General features: G+C 38.9%; 1 protein-coding gene across 3 annotated transcripts in view; it reads left to right on the top strand.

The window, feature by feature from the left end:
• Nucleotides 1-17,557, top strand: part of NR2C1 (nuclear receptor subfamily 2 group C member 1) — an 80,730-nt gene that overhangs the window by 4,288 nt on the left and 58,885 nt on the right. Inside the window, exons 1-2 of one of the 3 annotated variants that reach the window (XM_078146626.1) lie at nt 3,201-3,673; nt 9,678-9,753. In XM_078146626.1, coding sequence (XP_078002752.1) covers nt 3,666-3,673; nt 9,678-9,753 — 84 coding nt within the window. In that variant the 5' untranslated portion in view covers nt 3,201-3,665. Of the gene's footprint in view, nt 1-3,200; nt 3,674-9,677; nt 9,754-17,557 lie in introns of those variants that run through there. The other 2 variants (XM_021006471.2, XM_021006473.2) reach the window with 2 other exon arrangements.

Raw genomic sequence — 17,557 nt, 5'->3', positions numbered from 1 at the left:
TTCCAAGTATTTGAAGCACTGTGATCTGGAAAAGTACAGCTGTTGGAGTTATGAATTAGTCCAACTTTTCTGGAAAATAATTTGGAACAGTGCTAGAAAAGCAACCAAATTTTTCATCTCCTTTTGATTTAGGAATATTGTTGCTGAGCATATATTCCAAGGATGTCATAAAGGCAATCTATAGATATCACTATGTGTTAGGCAGACCTAGATATATGGTATAAACATACAAATATATGTGTGTGTGTGTGTGTGTGCATGTAAATATTTATATCAGTATTTTCTCTGGCAGCAAAAAAACCTAGAAATAAAGTGGGTGTCTATTGGCCAGGGAACTGCTGAAGAAATTATGATAGATGAATGTAATGGGATGTAATTGATGCTACAATGCTCTAAAAGAAACAGCATCAATACATTTTGAAAAACAGGATGGTGCAATAAGGTCCAACAGGTGTAAGTTTCAGGAAGGAAGATTTTGGCACAGTATGACAAACTTTGCATCCCATTCCTGGAATGCACTCTTTCTTTACCTCATTTTAGAATCCTTAGCTTCCTTCAAGGCTTATCTCATGTTCTAGGTACTTCTAAGGGAAGATTTTCATAATCTAGCCGAGTGTTAGTGTGCTTTCCTTTCTCAGATCACCTTATATTTACTTATCTGTGTACGTGTTAGAGAGAATTTCACCTTCCTTAAGGTGGGGATTGCTTTTGCCACTTTTACCTTCAAGTCCCTGAGCCCTAGCATAGCGCCTTGTACAACAATGTAAGTGCTTAATGACTGTTAGATCAAATTGAATTAGAGCCCTCCAGCGCTAGAGGAAGATGTGCCATGGAATAGTGAGTTCCTTGTTGCTGAATGTGTTTAGGTGCTGGCTGATTGCACACTAACCCTTCATTTGTAGTCAGTATTCCCCTAGGAGGGGAAGCTGACTTACATGTGGCTTTAAAGCCCTTTCCAAGTGAGGACCATTATGTGGAAGATGAATTAAGCTTGTTCTGCTTGTCTCTAGGATGGTAGATTTCAGGTTTGTATGATAACTCCTATGTTGGTTCTGGAGTTACAAAGTGCTTTCCTCACAAAAATGTTGGGAAGCAGATAGTCTGAGTAGTATTATCCCCATTCTACAGATGAGGAAAAAAAACCCAAAAACATCCCATTATTAGAGCTATCCAGGGAGGTATAGTAAATTCATCATCTCAGGAGGTCTGCAGATTGGGGCAGGATGATCATTTATCAGAAAAGTCATAGAGGACACTCTCTCTTTAGATGTGGTTTGGATTCAGTGATCTCTGAAGTGCCAGCCTACCCTGAGCCCCTGTGAATTCAAGTTCTGGTGACTAGGGAAAATGGTACCTTTGACAGGGATGACAGTTCCGAGAGAGCTCTTATTTGGGCATGGCTGTCATTCCCTACAGCTCTTCTTTGAAACCTTTTCTCTCTTATCAAAGATAACCCAATGCTTATGGCAGCTGACTTAGCTTCCTATTCAGTTGAGAAGTTTTGGGTCAGTCAGTGTTTCTTATGTGCCTTGTGTCTACCAGACTTACATACTTATATACTTGTATAGAGACTTAGCTCTTACTGATGTCAGTGGGAGGCAGGAAGGAGGACTCTGCCAATAGGCATTTTTGTGTCTATCTTGATTTTTGTGTGCGAGTTTTGTGTAGTTTGCATAAGCATTTTGACCTTAGAAGTGTTTCTATTTATTCATCTGTAGTAATATCTGTCCATCTTGTAATATGAGTCAGGCAAATCCCTGTTGCAGTTAGAACAATCCCTCTTGCAATTAGGGGAATTCTTTTTTTTTCCCCCATAGGCCCATCATTATTTTTCTTTTTTCTTTTTTTGTAAATAGTATTTTATTTTTTCCAATTTCATGTAAAGATAATTTTCAACATTCATTTTTTATAAGATTTTGAGTTTCAAATTTTTTTCCCCTCACAACCCCTCCTCCCCAAGATGGCAAGCAATCTGATATAGATTGTACATGTGCCATCATGGAAACATATTTACACATTAGTCATGCTGTGAAAGAAGAAACAGAACAAAAAGGAAGAGCCACAAAAAATAAAAATAAAAAAAAGTGAAAATAGCATGCTTCAGTCTGAGTTCAGACTCCATAGTTCTTTCTCTGGATGTGGATAGCATTTTCCATCATGGGTCTTTTGGAATTGCCTTGGATCACTGTATTGCTGAGAAGAGCTAAGTCAGTCATAGTTGATCATCACAGAATGTTGCTTTTACTGTGTACAATGTTCTCCTGGTTCTGCTCGCTTCACTTAGCATCAGTTCATGTAAGTCTTTCCAAGTTTTTCTGAAATCCCCCTGCTTGTCGTTTCTTATGGGACAGTAATATTTCATTGCATTCATATACCACAATTTGTTCAGCTCTTCTTCAGTTGATGGGCATCTCTTCAATTTCCAATTCTTTGCCACCACAAGAAGAGCTGCTAAAAAATATTTTCATACATGTAGGTCCTTTTCCCTTTTTTATGAAATTAGGGGAATTCTCACTGCTGATAGGGCAACATCTCTTACAAATACTTATGTAACAACAATTAGAGACAAAAGTTGTGGCTGCTAAATTTCCAAGTTGCAACATGTTTTTACAAATACTAAAATAGCTTGGTAAAAATTTAGCTCATTAGATGCTAAAACTTTGGAAAAGTCCCTTTAATAGAAAAATGGGTTCCCAGGACAGCATATCCGTAGGAATCCCCTTGGAAAAATTAAATGTATCTTGGGATCTAGGAAAACTCTCAGTTTAACAGGGAATGACAAGATAGCACATTATTAAATTTTATGATGATGTTGCTTGCCCACCTTTTTCTGATGTCTTGCCTACTCCACCTTTTACCTCTCCTCCTACTACTGTCTGAAAATTTGAACAAGAGGGCCTCACTGCTGGTGTCCTTTCCTCCCCAAACCAGTGGGGTACAGTGATGATCACTAGACATTACCACCCTTTTAGTCTCTGTGCTATCCACATGGAAAACAGAAATCCTGAGCATTAAGAAGGATCCTGGTTGGAAATAGGGGGTGGGGGTCGGGATGCGGAACTTCTTTATTAGGCTCGTTGTGTTGTCTGTATTTTAATATGAACTAAGAGCTGTCAGCAAATGTATATTCGCCTTACTGGATTTATTTTGTGTAAAACAAATTAATTTTTTTTTGTGGCTTCCTCAGCCCAAGGAAAAGAGTGTTCTCTAAGTAAATCACCACTTTATAAAACTGAGTTTTGAAGAGTGGGACCTGTTTTTAAAGAGTAGAATACTTCTTTTAACCGCAAATAAAGGGAAGTATATAAATCAGGAAGAAAAATATATGAGTTTTAAAATGTTCATGAACTTAGACTTCTACTACAAGTATTTATGATCTCAACGGACACAGACCGACTTGACAGGCTCTGTTTGATTCCTGGACCTTAATGCTGAATAGAAAGTTCTGCTTTCCATCCACTTGCTGTGGCCATGGGATCACTGTGGCCCCTCTCAGTAAAGCACTCTATTCTCCTCATGCCGAAATCTCCTGTTATTTTACCACTATTTCATGCTTCCCTGATGGCTTTGTCTTTGGAGATTCCTGAGGATTCCCTTTCCCTTGTCTACAGTGCCTCCGGGGTCTGGGACCTCCTGCCGATATCCCACTGCTCCCTGGGATTTCTATGGAAAGGTAACACCTATTAGGCATTTAACTAATATGCTTCCCAAATTGTAGTGTTTGATGGTTGCTGTTTAGCATATATTTCTCTAATTGGCACTATGCAGAGCCCACTGTTTTTGATAATATAGGGATAATTTCCTCCTAAGGGGGGAATTAAGACTCATCGTCCTTAAAATTAGTTAGCCAATTGGGGTAAATTTTTGTTGTTAAATATTGAACACTAAGACGTCTGAGTTACTGTGGGCTCATATTAAAAACACTAAGAGGATGGTAGGTAATATCATTTCCATATCTTAACCAACTAAATAAAAGAGATTTTTTTTGAGTTTGTCACTACTTAAGAATTGTGTGTTCTTGAGAATGGGTTTTTGAAATACCTCATTCTTTCGAGCTGATAGAGTGATTATATCCTCCTAAGGGAGAAATTAGATTTAGATGAAAGCTGTAAGATAATGATGCAATGTAAAAATTTTCAAAATTGAATGGAGTGGGAAATTTATTTTTATTGTTGTTTCTTTTAAGTGGAGCAGAGCTCCCTTAGTGTGCCTCCAATGTGGATTTGTTCAGCAGTTTTTAGTTTTATTCAGCAGATTGCTACTATTTATGCAGCCCAATAACCACCTTCCATTTTTTTAGTGAAAGGCCTATAAATAAACCATTGAACAGACCAGAATGCAAATACACTAAATTGAATTCTTCAGTTTTAGTCATTTTTAATTTCTCTCACATTTATGGGAAAAGATAGATTGGAACTAATCAAATTACTTATGACTGTGACCTCCAAAAACATAGACCGCTATAGTAGTATTTTGTGGAAAATGTTAAAAATAATAGCATCCAAAAGTTGTATCCCTGTTTGAGTTTTTATAAATCATAATGGTGCTAGAGATGGAAGATACATTAGAATTCATTTAGTCTAAAACCCCTCCATCTAGTAAGCCCAGACATGGGCTCATACCCTTTAAGTGGCAAAGTGGGTATTTGAAGTGGGTTTTTGACCTCAAATCGGTCAACAAGTATTTGTTAAGTGTTTACCACATGCCAGGTACTCTGCTTGTTGCTGGGATTTGCAAATACAATGAATGAAATAATTCTTATTCCCAAGGAGCATGCATTTTGATGGAGGAGGTAACAAAGACATGAATATATACAGAATAATTACATAAAGCAAATAATTTGAAGGTAGTCAAATACAAAGCAGTTTGGGAGGGAGGGAGGGCGCTAGCAGTTGAGGAGATCAGGAGAAACTGTGTAGATGGTGTTGCCTGAGCTGCAGATGGAGGGAAGAGAAGATTCTCTGAGATGCATTCCATGTATTTGGGACAGCCAATGCAAAGGCAAGATGTCTCAAGATGGAGTGTCCTATAGAGGGAATGGAGAGAGGGAATGGATTGCAGAGTACCGAAGCTCCAGAAAAGAATGGCTGTTGGGTGTGGAATGAAAGTCCGTGAAGGGCTGTTTGATACTCCTGTAGGGGAGTGACACAATCAGATCTGCACTCAGGGAAAATCCCTTTGGCAGCATTGGGAAGAAAGGACTGAAGTAGGGAGAGACTTGAGGCAAGGAGGCCCACTAAGAGGTTATCCCAGTAACCCAGGCTAGCGGTGATGCAGCCCTGGACTCAAGTGGTAGCTGAGCTTGCTAAAGTGACATTGACTTGCTGTGAAGGGTTTTTACCAGTTTCAGGTTCCCAATAGGATTCATGAAACTAACTCTGTAGCACTATTTACCTCTTCATTTTAGCACTAAAATTTTGTATTTTGTAAACAGTGACTCCTGTACTATTTTTTTTAAACTGTATTTTTTAAAAATTGAATTGGCTTTTTGTTGTCTGTAATTTATAGTCATAAATATTATAATCTTATCTGCATTAATTAGGATGCCTATACTATTTATCTTTTTATCTGATTTACATGGCCTCCCATTTCACTGTTTTGAAAAACAGTACTTACACTTATGTTATGATTAATTTGAGTTAATTAAAATTCTTTTCTCTTTTTGATGACTCTTAAGAGTTAAGATGTGTGGTAGTATTTCATTTCAAATTTTTCTATTTATCTTTAGCCTTTACAGAAACTTAATTGTACTATCCTTTTCACTTATTTTCATGTATCACTGGGTAATGAATTCCACCCTTTGCAATTAATAATCAATGTTTGCATCAGATTCTGCTATCAACTTCTTTCTGGAATTGCCATTTAAAGTGTGTGGTTAAGTAGAAAAGTTAGCAATAATCTCTGTCATTAAATATTACTGCTTTGATGGTTATCTTTTTTTGGCAAAAAAAATAAATGAATGAAGCAGATAATCATAAAAATTAATCCCATGGGGAAAGGAAGGCAAATGCTACCTAGCCAAACTTAGCTTAATACTTTACATTTATCTGGTCCTTTATGTGTTACAAAGCCCTTTCACATATTATCCCAAAGGTTGCTTAACTTGACTAAGGGTATGAAGCTAATAATGAGCCCAGGAGTCAGAGCTGAGGCTTTGGACTCTTCAGTACAAGAATCCCTCTTCAGTACAGTAAACATCTATCAAGTGCCTACTGTGTTAAAACTCAGTCCCTGACCTAATGGAGCTCATGGGCTGTTAATATACAAAAAAATTACAATACACCACAATAAATAATGTATTATAATAGCTAGTATTTATTACAATAGTATTGACCTGCCAGGACTGTTGTGAGGATCAAAATAAGGTGATATTTGAAAAGCACTTAGCACAGTGCCTGGCACACAGTAGACATTATGTGTATATATGCCATATTCTCCTAACAGCCACTTTACAGTTGAGGGAACTGAGGCGGTCAGAGAGGTTAAATGACTTGCCCAAGGAATAGTCACAAGCAAAATAAACTTCTTGATTCTGAAGGGTACATTGGAAGGGATTGGAGAGAAAAAAGAACTAGTATCTGAGGGAGTGGGAATGGCAGAACCAATTATGGTATATTAGTGGAATAGAATATTATAGTGCTACAAGAAATGATGAAAGAGAGAATGGCAGGGAAGCCTAGTATGAACTGCTACAGAATTAGATGAGCAGAACCAGAAGAACAATTTATACAGAACATCAACATTGTAAAGAAACTTGGAAAGGCTTAAGAACTCTGATCAATGCCATGTCTCCAGGGGACCTATGTGTAAAGCATGTTATCAGCCTGCTAATGAAAGCTGATGGACGCAATGGGCAGAGACATACAGTTTTGGACAATACTACTGTGTGGATTCATTTTACTTAATTATTCTTATATCCCACAAGGGCTTTCAACCTATTTTTTTTTTCTTAATCAGTTTTTTAAAAAATTTTTTTCTTAATCAGTTTTTAATTGGGAGTGGGGGCATGGGGAGGAGAGTTAACAATTGTGATGTCAAAAAAGAGAGCCATTGTGGCACTTTAAAATTGTACACTTCCTTCTGTTAATTATTTCTTATTCATCCTGTATATAGTTTGTTTTGTATATATTTGTTTGCATGTTGTCTCCCTCCCCCATTAGATTGTAAGCTCCATGAGGGTGGGGACTGTCTTTTTTCTCTTTTTGTATCCCCAGCACTTAGCATAGTGCCTGGAACATAGTAGGCGCTTAATAAATGTTTATTGAATTGAAAAAAAGTTTTAAATGCACAGAAGGAAGTTCAGATGAAAGTATAGACAAGTTTTGAAAGTAACATAGAGAATTTATTATATACTATAAAAAAAGCAAAGCACATGACATGGAAATTCACGTTTTCATATAGAATTTGTGTGTGTGTGTTGTGTATAGAGAAATGTTCTTTTTTGGTGTTTAGAGTCAGAATAAAAAGAGATGAGAAGGGAGTTTAATATTTTATCCTGTTATCCTAGAAATAATAGAGAGCCCCTGGACTTTGTTGAGTTAGGTGTGACATGGCCAGATCTAGGCTTTAGGAAAAGCATTTTAACAGCTGTGTGGAAGAGTCTTAAGGCAGGGGGACCAATTAAGTGACCATTTTTATTTTTATTTGATTTTTTCATCATCATCATTATTGTTTATTGTTGTTGTTTTACACTCAGAAATGATACTGCACATGAGCTTCACAAGTGGGGAGAGCTCTTTTTGCTGCAGTAATAGATGATACTGCAGACTCTTGTGTTTTACACATCTCATTTCTTTTCAGTAAAGTATAATGTGCGTAAGTGGCCATTTTTTGTGAGAAGACGTGGGCACCTGGACTAAAATGGTGGCCATGTACATAAAGAAATGGCAAGACGTGGAAACTGATTGGCTATTTGGGGCAAGGGAGAGTGAGAAGTTGCAGGTACATCCAACCAAGGTTGTGAGCTCGGGAGAGAGAAAGAAGGGTGGGTTTTAGAAAGGATAATGAGTTCTATTTTGGACACGTTGAGTTGTTTTGTTTTGTTTTGTTTTGTTTTTGGTTAGAACATTTGCCTTTCTCCAGGAGAGTATTGTCTCCTATTTTCCATGATCTTCCAAATCTCATTGTTAGTGCCTCAGCAGTTGTACCTACCTGTTCTTTCAGTACTGATGAGGTTCATCTGGCCACATCTTGAATTCATCAAGGTGATCTCACAGTGTCTCCTTACTTAACTTGGTTATCTTTTGAGTTGGGCTTTAATGGATGGGTTAGAATTCAACAGGTGGTAGGGTGGTGCCATAGGGAAGTGCATGAGGACCCAGCAATTAGAAAGTACAGGGCATGGCAACTCATTCATATGGCCGCATTGTGGAATAAGTAGGTGTGGTATAAAATAAGATGGAACAGATAGGGAGGCAGCGGGTTTTAGGGAACTTTGAATTCCAGGCACAGAATTTGAGTTTGAATTTTATTCAGCAAGCAGTAAAGAATAGGATTTTGTTGTTATTATTTAATAGGAATGACGTGATCAGGTCTATACATAAAGGAAATAAGTCTAGCAGAGGAGTGAAGGATAGATTGGGCTTGGAGTGAAGGTAGGAATAGGCAAATCTGGAAGACCTATTAGGATACTTGTGTAATAGTTGAGGTTGATAGTGATGAAGGCAGGGTTTTGTATAAGGTGAAGGTGGTGAGAGTAGGGAGGAGACAGTTGTGAGAAAGAGGGGTGAGGAATCAAACACAAACTTCAGCTCTAGAGGCCCAGGTAAATGAAGTTGGCTCCCACTGGGAAATCAAAGTCAGAAAAAGGAGCACATTTGGCTGAGTTTGGGACACGTTAACCTTGAAGTGCTGATGGAATGTCCACGACATTCTAGGTTCTTAACCTGTCTTGTGACATGGCCTTTTTTGTCAGTCTGATGAATCTGATAGACCAAATAATATTTTGAAATGAATGACATTAATACATGAGATTATAAAGGTAACCAAACTATGCTGAAATAATTAGTAAAATATAAAAATTAACAAGTTGGTAGACCCTGATTAAGAACCCCTGATCTAGGAGGATATCTCTGGTAGAACTGTGTATCATACTTCTTAAGCAAAACGGGATGGCTTCTCTTTTACATTGAGGGCCTACTTCATTTTCCCCATTACCTTGTATTTATTTTTTATTTGCTCATATGGGTATGTGCCATTTACCCCATTGAAATCTAAGCCCCTTGAAGCCAAGTGCTGTTTCATTTTTATCTTACCTCCAGCACCTAGCACAGTGCCTGGCACATAGGTGTTTAATAAATTCCTAATTGGCTGCTCTTAGCCACAAAATGTTGGCAAATCCTATTCACAAGTTGTCAGTGAAGAACTTTTTTGTGCAAACTAAATATATTAAATATAAAATTTAATTTTTCTCTTCTGTTAGTACCATAAAGAAGCATCTAGCTTTTATATTTTATTTTAAACTTATAGAGCCCAAATACAGAAATCCATTTGTGTGTATATAAAATTATTCTTTAGTTGAACTGTGACTACCTCATTTGACCTTATCTGAACTTCTTTCTACAGCATGTGCTCTTGTACGCGCCTCCCCTCTCTCTGAAGTGGTGAAAGCTCATGGAGTTTCAGCCAAGTCTGATTGTCTCACAATATTTCTTATAAGACTTTTCCTTTTTTGACAGAACATTCTGGCAGCTCAAGATCATGGCAACCATAGAAGAGCTTGCTCATCAAATTATTGAACAGCAGATGGGAGAGGTATGTTTATTTTATATTTAAGATAAACATATCAATGCCTATTTATGTTACCCACCCAGGAGACTGTTAATGCTGGAAAATGTTATTAGTTTAGCTTAATTCAGTTAGAAAGGAAAAAAAGAAGTATGGTCTTTGGAAGGGTTAGAGATCAACTAATCCCTCTTCAAGGACAAGAAAAACAGTGAAAGGAAGATTTGATCTAGACCATGCCATCTGTTTTCCCCTTGTGATTTTCAGTCAAATCTATACATATCAATTAAATTTTTTCCGAAGATTTATGGAACACCATACCTGTGCTATAGTGATTTTTAGTGGGGCAACTGGTTGCACGGTGAGTAGAGAGCATTGGACCTTGAGTCAGGAAGACCTGAGTTCAAATCCTGCCTCAGACACTTATGGATGGTATGACCCTGGACTGGTCACTTAATCTCTATCTGCCTCAGTTTCCTCAACTGTAAAAGTAGGATAATAATAGCACCTAACTCTCAGGGTTGTTTTGAAGATCAAATGAGATAATATTTATAAAGCACTTAGTACATTGCCTGGCACGTAGTAGATCCCTAATAAGGTTTTCTTCCTTTCAACTTGCTTTCATTGGATGGAGAGGACTGCACCTAGGATTTCAGGGCAGAATCCTGTGTATGTTGTCATGGGTGCTGTTACTCTATTGATTGATTTTTGCTTGGCTGTTAAAGGAGAGGGGTCAGTGGGGATATAGAGGGTATGGTTGGATATATCTAGAATTGATTAAAGTACAAACAAAAAGCATCAGTAAAACTTGCTTTTTTAAAAAGTTATTGATATCTTTTGTCTTTACACAAAGAAAAGTGACAAATAAAAACAAGTAAAAATACTTGATACAGAAACCATGTCTTACAATATATATCATCTTATCTAGTAGAAACATCTCCTATATTTCTACTCTGAAAGGGGAAGTAAGTTTCATTATTTCTTCTCTGGAATCAAAAACTATTTTCTTGCTCTTTAAAAAAAAAATAACAAGTGCCTTCTTTAATGAATGAATGAAGCATTTATTAGGTTTATTAGCACTGTGCTAAGCCCTGGGTACACAAATAGGAAAACTAGCTGGTTTCTGCTCTCCAGAAGCTCACATCTAATGGGAGATTACACATGGAAGATTTCACCTACAAATCAGTTGGAAAGACCCTATGGTCCCTAGGGTACAGTGGCAAAGCAGATGGTGGTGCCTCTTCTTTAATGTCATTTCCACTGATAGAATCTTATCATTTTCTAATGTTAAACTGTCTGACTGTTCTGAGAACGTCAGTGGCAAGAACTTTCCTTTCTGGGTCTCCAGGAGCTATGGCTGCAGCCCCAGCAGGAGCAGTCCCTGGGCTTTATTTGCACAGGGGCTGCTTCCCAGGATGATACATGAAGGCACAGGCCTGGCAGCCTGACTATTCCCAAGGCTCTTAGGCTCAAGGTCCTGAACTATCTCTACTGGGATCTTTTGCGGGGCTGGGGGGGGTGACTTGCTAGGCATGTGCTGCTTCCCATCTCCCCCTGGCTACTTCATCATTGTCACAACCAGTTGTCTGAGTGGAGAGATTAATTCAAAAGAACTTGAAACTATGACAAGAATTCACTCAGAACTTGCCACTTTTCTGAATCTTAAAGTTAAAAATTGTACTCCTCCCCCAACCTCTAGAAATTAAAGAACAAAAATTGTATACAGTACACATTTTTTCCCAAAACACATTTCCCTTAAAAACATTTTAATAGGGAGGTAGAGTCATGATTGTGGAATGACAGGAAGCTGTGAGCTCCCCTCCACAAACTCCTCCAAACACATCTAGAAAATACACCAGATTTGATCCTGATGGGAAAAATCCCAGAAAAAGCCACAGTGAGTCCTTTGTCCAGCCCCAGCTTGGCCCAGGGAGGTCTGTGGACATTGGAGATAGGGTTGGGGCAGGAACACGTAGTGCAGGATGCTCTGGCACCCAGGGAGAGTGTGCACACTAGAATAAGAGGATGTCTTAGAGCCTACCAGGGCTCCGTCATATCTAAAGTAGGGTACGATGACAGAGACAGATGCCTGTTAGCAGCTTTGTTTTGCCCACTACCCAGTTCTGGGCCTCAGATCCTGGGCAGTCTGAGAAGGAGATTTATTCAGGTGTGGCATTCCTGGGTTGGGAGGCCCTGGGGGTATATTCAGAAAAGAAGAAGTTCAGAAATCAGCAGCAACATTGTGGCTCAGACCCCAGGTGCAGAGCAGGGGCTCACTTCTTGCATCTAGCCCAGTCTGCAGAGGAATGACCAAGTCAGGAATTCTAGACCAAATGGGAGCTTCCAGTTCTGCTGCTTGAATGAGCTTTCCAGCTGGTCATTGGGGTGAAGTCCTGTAGTATCTACTCTTGCACAGACCAAACCCAGGTCAAGAACTTAGAGAGTTCAGACCAAGAGGGTTGGTGATCAGACTTTGCCCTAGATCAGGTAGATGATTTTGGGAGCCCTGAAAGCTTACAGATCTCCAGCCTGTCCCTGAGATCCTAGAATAATAAAACATTTATTACCCCAAGAAAGCAGCAACAGGACTAGCCCAGACATTCCCTCCACAAGTGTGGCAAAGTCCAATCTCTGTCATCAAATCCACAGTCAGGAAGTGGGATGGAAGAATGGGCAAATGAGAAAGAAACCACACCATGATGAGCCAGTTTGGTGGCAGAGATGCCTAAGGCAGACAGAAATGCAAAAGAAGAGAATGACTCCAGAACACCTACAAGCAAACCTCAGAGAAAAACAGAGCTTGAGCCCAAACTCAACCAGGCTGAATGGAATGAGAACACTTGAGGAAAAAATTGGAAGAGAAATGAGAGCCAGGGAAGAAAGAATGGGAGAAAAAATCACTTGCGTGGCAAGTGGCACTCTGCCCAAGCAATAAATGCCGTAAGTAAATGCCCTAAAAATTAGAGTGGACCATGACTTCATGAGGCAACAAGAAATATTAAGACAAAGTCAAAGTGTTGGAAGAAAAAAAAAAGAAGCAAATATAAAGTACCTTATAACAAAGACAACTAACCTGGAAAACAGATTGATGAGAAAAATTTAAGAATCATTGGACTGTTGGGACACCATATCCAGAGAAAGAGCCTAGGCACCCTGTTTCAAGAAATCTTAAAAGAGAACTATCCAGATCTCTTAGAATCCACTGGTCATATCCTGAAAGAAACCTTACATGAAAACTCCCAGGAATTTTAGCACCAAAATGCAGAGCTTCAAGACCAGAGAAAAAATACTGCAAGCAGGCAGAAAGAAAGAATTGAGGTAAGGGGAGCCACCGTCACGATCATACATAATTTGGCAGATATCACTATAAAAGAGCAAAGAATTTGGAATGTAATATTCCATAAGGCAGAAGATCTGAGCTTATAGCCAAGAATAACTTACCCAGAACGACTCATTCTAATGCTATGGGCGGAGAAAGTGGCCATTTAATGAAAGAGGTCTTCCAAGCATTCCTGCTGAAAAGACCAGAGGGGCAGAGAAACTTTGAAGTTGAAACAGAGGAATGAAGAGAAAATACAAAGGTAGCCATGAATGAACAATGACAAAGGACTAGACAAAGATAAACTGCTGACATTCAAATGTTGATACATGTGTCTCCTCTGAACCCTGTCATCATTAGAGTTCATAGAGAAAATCCAATTAGAGGAAACCTAGTGAAGGGGAAAGAATAGAACTCAGGGACAAGAGAAATGCACTGTTTGGGGCCTGGGCGATTGGGCGGAGGGGTGTAGGATAAATTATTTGTCAAAATCTAATTGCACAAGTGGTACAAACAAGGAAGAGAGACTGAAGGGGAAGTGACTTGATACTTGAACCTCACTCTCATCTGAACTGGTCAAAGGAAGAATACATACACACACAGTTGAGTAGAAAAACACATTTCACTCAACAGGGAAATAAGAGGGAAAGGAGAATTGGAAGGTAGATTAAGGGAGGGATTAGTCTTTTTTTATTATTATTAATTTATTTTTAGTTTTCAGCAATCATTTCCATAAGCTTTTGAGTTTTAAATTTTCTCCCCCCTCCCTCCCTGCCTCCTCTCCCCAGGATGGCATACAATCTGATATAGGCTCTACATATACATTCCTGTTAAACATATTTTCATGTTAGTCATGTTGTAAGCAGAATGAAAACCAATAGGAGGAACCACAAGAAAGAAGAAACAAAACAAAACAGAAGGGAAAAAAAAAACAAATAGTATACTTTGATCTGCATTCAAACTCCATAGTTCTTTCTCTGGATGTGGATAGCATTTTCTATCATGAGACTTTTGGAGATGTCTTAGATCCTTGCATTGCTGAGAAGAGCTAAGTCTGTCAACATTAGTCATCATGCAGCATGGCTGTTACTGTGTACAACGTTCTCCTGGTTCTGCTCATTTCATTCAGCATCAGTCCATACAAATCTTTCCAAGTTTTGCTGAGGTCTACTTGCTCATCATTTCTTATAGCACAGTAGTATTCTATTACATTCATATACCACAACTTGTTCAGCCATTCCCCAGTTGATGGGCATTCCCTCAATTTCCAATTCTTTGCCAGCACAGAAAGAGCTGCTGTAAATATTTTTGTGCATGTGGGTCCCTTTCCCATTTGTATCATCTCTTTGGGATATAGCCCTAGAAGTGCTATTGCTGAGTCAAAGGGAATGCACATTTTTATAGCCCTTTGGCATAATTCCAAATTGCTCTCCCAAATGGTTGGATCATTTCACACTTCCACCAACAATGCATTAGTGTTCCAATTTTCCCACATCATCTCCAGCATTTATCATTTTCTTGTTTTGTCATGTTGGCCAATCTGATAGGTGTGATGTGGTACCTCAGGGTTGTTTTGATTTGCATTTCTCTAATCAGTAGTGATTTAGAGCATTTTTTCATATGACTATAGATAGATTTAATTTCTTCATCTGAAAACTGCCTGTTCATATCATTTGACCATTTATCAATTGGGGAATGACTTGTATTCTTATAAATTTGACTTAGTTCTCTGTATATTTTAGAAATGAGGCCTTTATCAGAGAGGGAGGGATTAGTCTTAAGCAAAACAAACTTGAAGAATGTACAGAAATACTTATAGTACATTTGAGGTGACAAAGAATGGGGAACTTATGGGGGTGCTTATAAATTGGGGAAGGAATGAATAAGTTATGGCGTGTATATATATATAGGTATGTGTGTGTATATATGTATATGTATATGTGTGTGTATATATATATTTATGCATATATATACACATACATATATATATATACACATACACACACACTGTTGTGCTGCACTCTTTATCAAGTGGTGTCCAGCCATGGTTTCAGAGGGATATTGATGAAACGGTGCTCCTCGTTTCCTAACACAGAAGTGAAGATCTCAGGATGAAGAATGAGACAAATATTGGCCATGGCCAGTGTGGAAATTTGTTTTGGTTGACTCTACGTGTTTTGTTGCAGCCGATGAAGTAGATAGTGAACTGTTAAACAAAAGAAAGGTTGAGTATGCCTGTGCAAGGTAAAGAGAGGAGAACATCCAGGAGTATAAGGTAGTTTAATGTCCCAAAGAGTGAGGGAGATAAGTGGTGAGACACCGCTGAGTTTCACCTCTGGCCATCATAACTGCCTGCATGGAGGCAGGATGTCCATTTCCCATGTACCTAGTTTAGAAAAAACTTGAATTTCACATCAGACTAAATATTGACCAAGAAATTCAGTTAGAAACTACTGTAAATTATTTCTGCCATTCCAGAAGATGACAGATGAATGGAAAAAGAACTGTCAGAGGGCCTGCTCTAGAGCAGGTCAACAAGAAGGCAGCCTTCTAGCTTCATTTGTATGGCCTACAATCTGTTTTGCTTGGAGAGACATAATAAGAATGGAACTCCTTCCTTCTTTCTCCCCAAAAGGTAAAGCAGCACTTAGACCAGGACAACTCAGGATTCTCAGAGCTCTGGGGTCCCAGTGCCTTGTCCTGAGATGCCAGAGAGGTAACAGAAAACCAAGTACTCTGAACCTCAAAGAAATGACTGAGTTGGACTCGAGTGAGGTCATTGATTACCCAAGGAATTTCATTAGAATGTGGGAAGCTAGAATATCCTAGGGATTAAGGCATTGGGTTAAAGAGTTTATGGAATTGGATATACGAGAGTATCCTAGGGAATTGGTTCAAGACTATAATCAAATGATTGCCAATCAGTAGCAAGAGCAGAGTTGAAATTGGACAGTGTGACTGCAATTAGCTCAAAAAAGGTCTCCACAGAACTTTGTAGCTATTATTGAAAATCAAGAAAATAGCCTACCCAAGTAAATGCATAGCTTTTAGAGGATTTATCAGAGAATAGCTCAGAATTTTTTCCCCATATCTTCTGAATTTTGTACCACCTTGGAACCACCAAAAACTTGCAGTCTCCCAGAACTAGCTCTGAAAATGAATTAATGTAGTGCATGCTGTTAAGGAAGTTATCTGCCAGTGAAAAAACTCTTCCAACTTGAGCTGTGGGATTTGCAGAAGGTGAGGGATGGAGACTACACTATGGGAAGATCATCTCAACAGGTATTTAGAATCTCAACAGATTTCCTCATACAAGTGGTTGTTGGAGCTGGTAGCTCACAATCAGTTATTGTTAATTTTTGAGTATCTGTCAATATTGTGGACTTATCAAAATCATATAAGTTTGAAAATTTTCTCTTACTTTTCTTTTCTTTTTTTTGGCAAGGCAATCAGTCTTAAGTAACTTGCCCAGTGTCAGAGAGCTAGTAAGTGTCACATGTCTGAGGCCAGATTTGAACTCAGGTCTTCCTGACTCCAGGGCCATTGCTCTACCCACTGTGCCACCTAGCTGCCCCTGAAATTTCACCTTAATAAAGTTTCTTCTTTAAAATATTGGTTGTTTTGAGAGCAAAGCCATGATGGCAGATTAGGGGCAGTCACCCAGCTGAACTCTCTCAATGTTTCCCTCCAAATAACTTTAAAATAATGCCTTAAACCAAATTTTGGAGCTAACAAAAAGTTATGGTAAGATATTTTTCTGCCTTAAGAAAACTTAAGAGGTAGGCAGGAGAAATCTGTAATGTCTGGGTGGAGGTCTGATGGAGCTCTCTTTGGAGCCCACATATGCTATCAGCAGCAGTAGCCACGGCAGCAGCTGTGGGAGCTCTCAGCTCAGAGACTATGAGGGAATTAGAGAGCTTTTCAGAAACAGATTACAGGGGTCCCTTTGCTGGTGCTGGGTACACTGGTGCTGATTTTGAACTCTGTTGCTCATACATAGTTCTGGATTGCATTTCCAGGGTGGAGAGCAGCACTGGTGATTGATTACAGGGGAGCAGGGGTACTGGTCACATAACTAGAGCACAGAAGAGCCCTGGTGCATAAAGCTGCAGGGGAAATGGGCCCTTTCTGGGTAAAGAACAGAGCACAGACAAGGAGAGCAGTGACCACACCTCTCCCAGGATCACACCACCGTGGAAGCACCAAAAACTTGCAATCCCCCAGACTAGTTCTGGAAACAGCAGCATGAAAATGGCTGAAGATTGGGACAGTGCCTCCCCACCCTTAGGTGAGCAGAGCCTAACTTTAACATAAAGTTCAAAGTCAAGAAGTAGGCTGGAAAAATGAACAAACAACAAAAAAAGAACTTGACCATAAAAACCTGCTACAGTGGCAGGGAAGACCAAGATATAAACGTAGAAGAATGCAACAATATGCAACAGCTATAAACAAAGCCTGAAAGAAAAGTGTTAATTGGATCCAAGCCCAACAAGAATTCCTAGAAAAGATAAAGAA

This window comes from Phascolarctos cinereus, unplaced genomic scaffold, assembly GCF_003287225.1.
Source record: "Phascolarctos cinereus isolate Bilbo 61053 unplaced genomic scaffold, phaCin_HiC Scaffold_1;HRSCAF=81, whole genome shotgun sequence".
NCBI classification, from domain to species: Eukaryota; Metazoa; Chordata; class Mammalia; order Diprotodontia; family Phascolarctidae; genus Phascolarctos; species Phascolarctos cinereus.
This window is presented reverse-complemented; position numbering and strand designations above follow the sequence as displayed.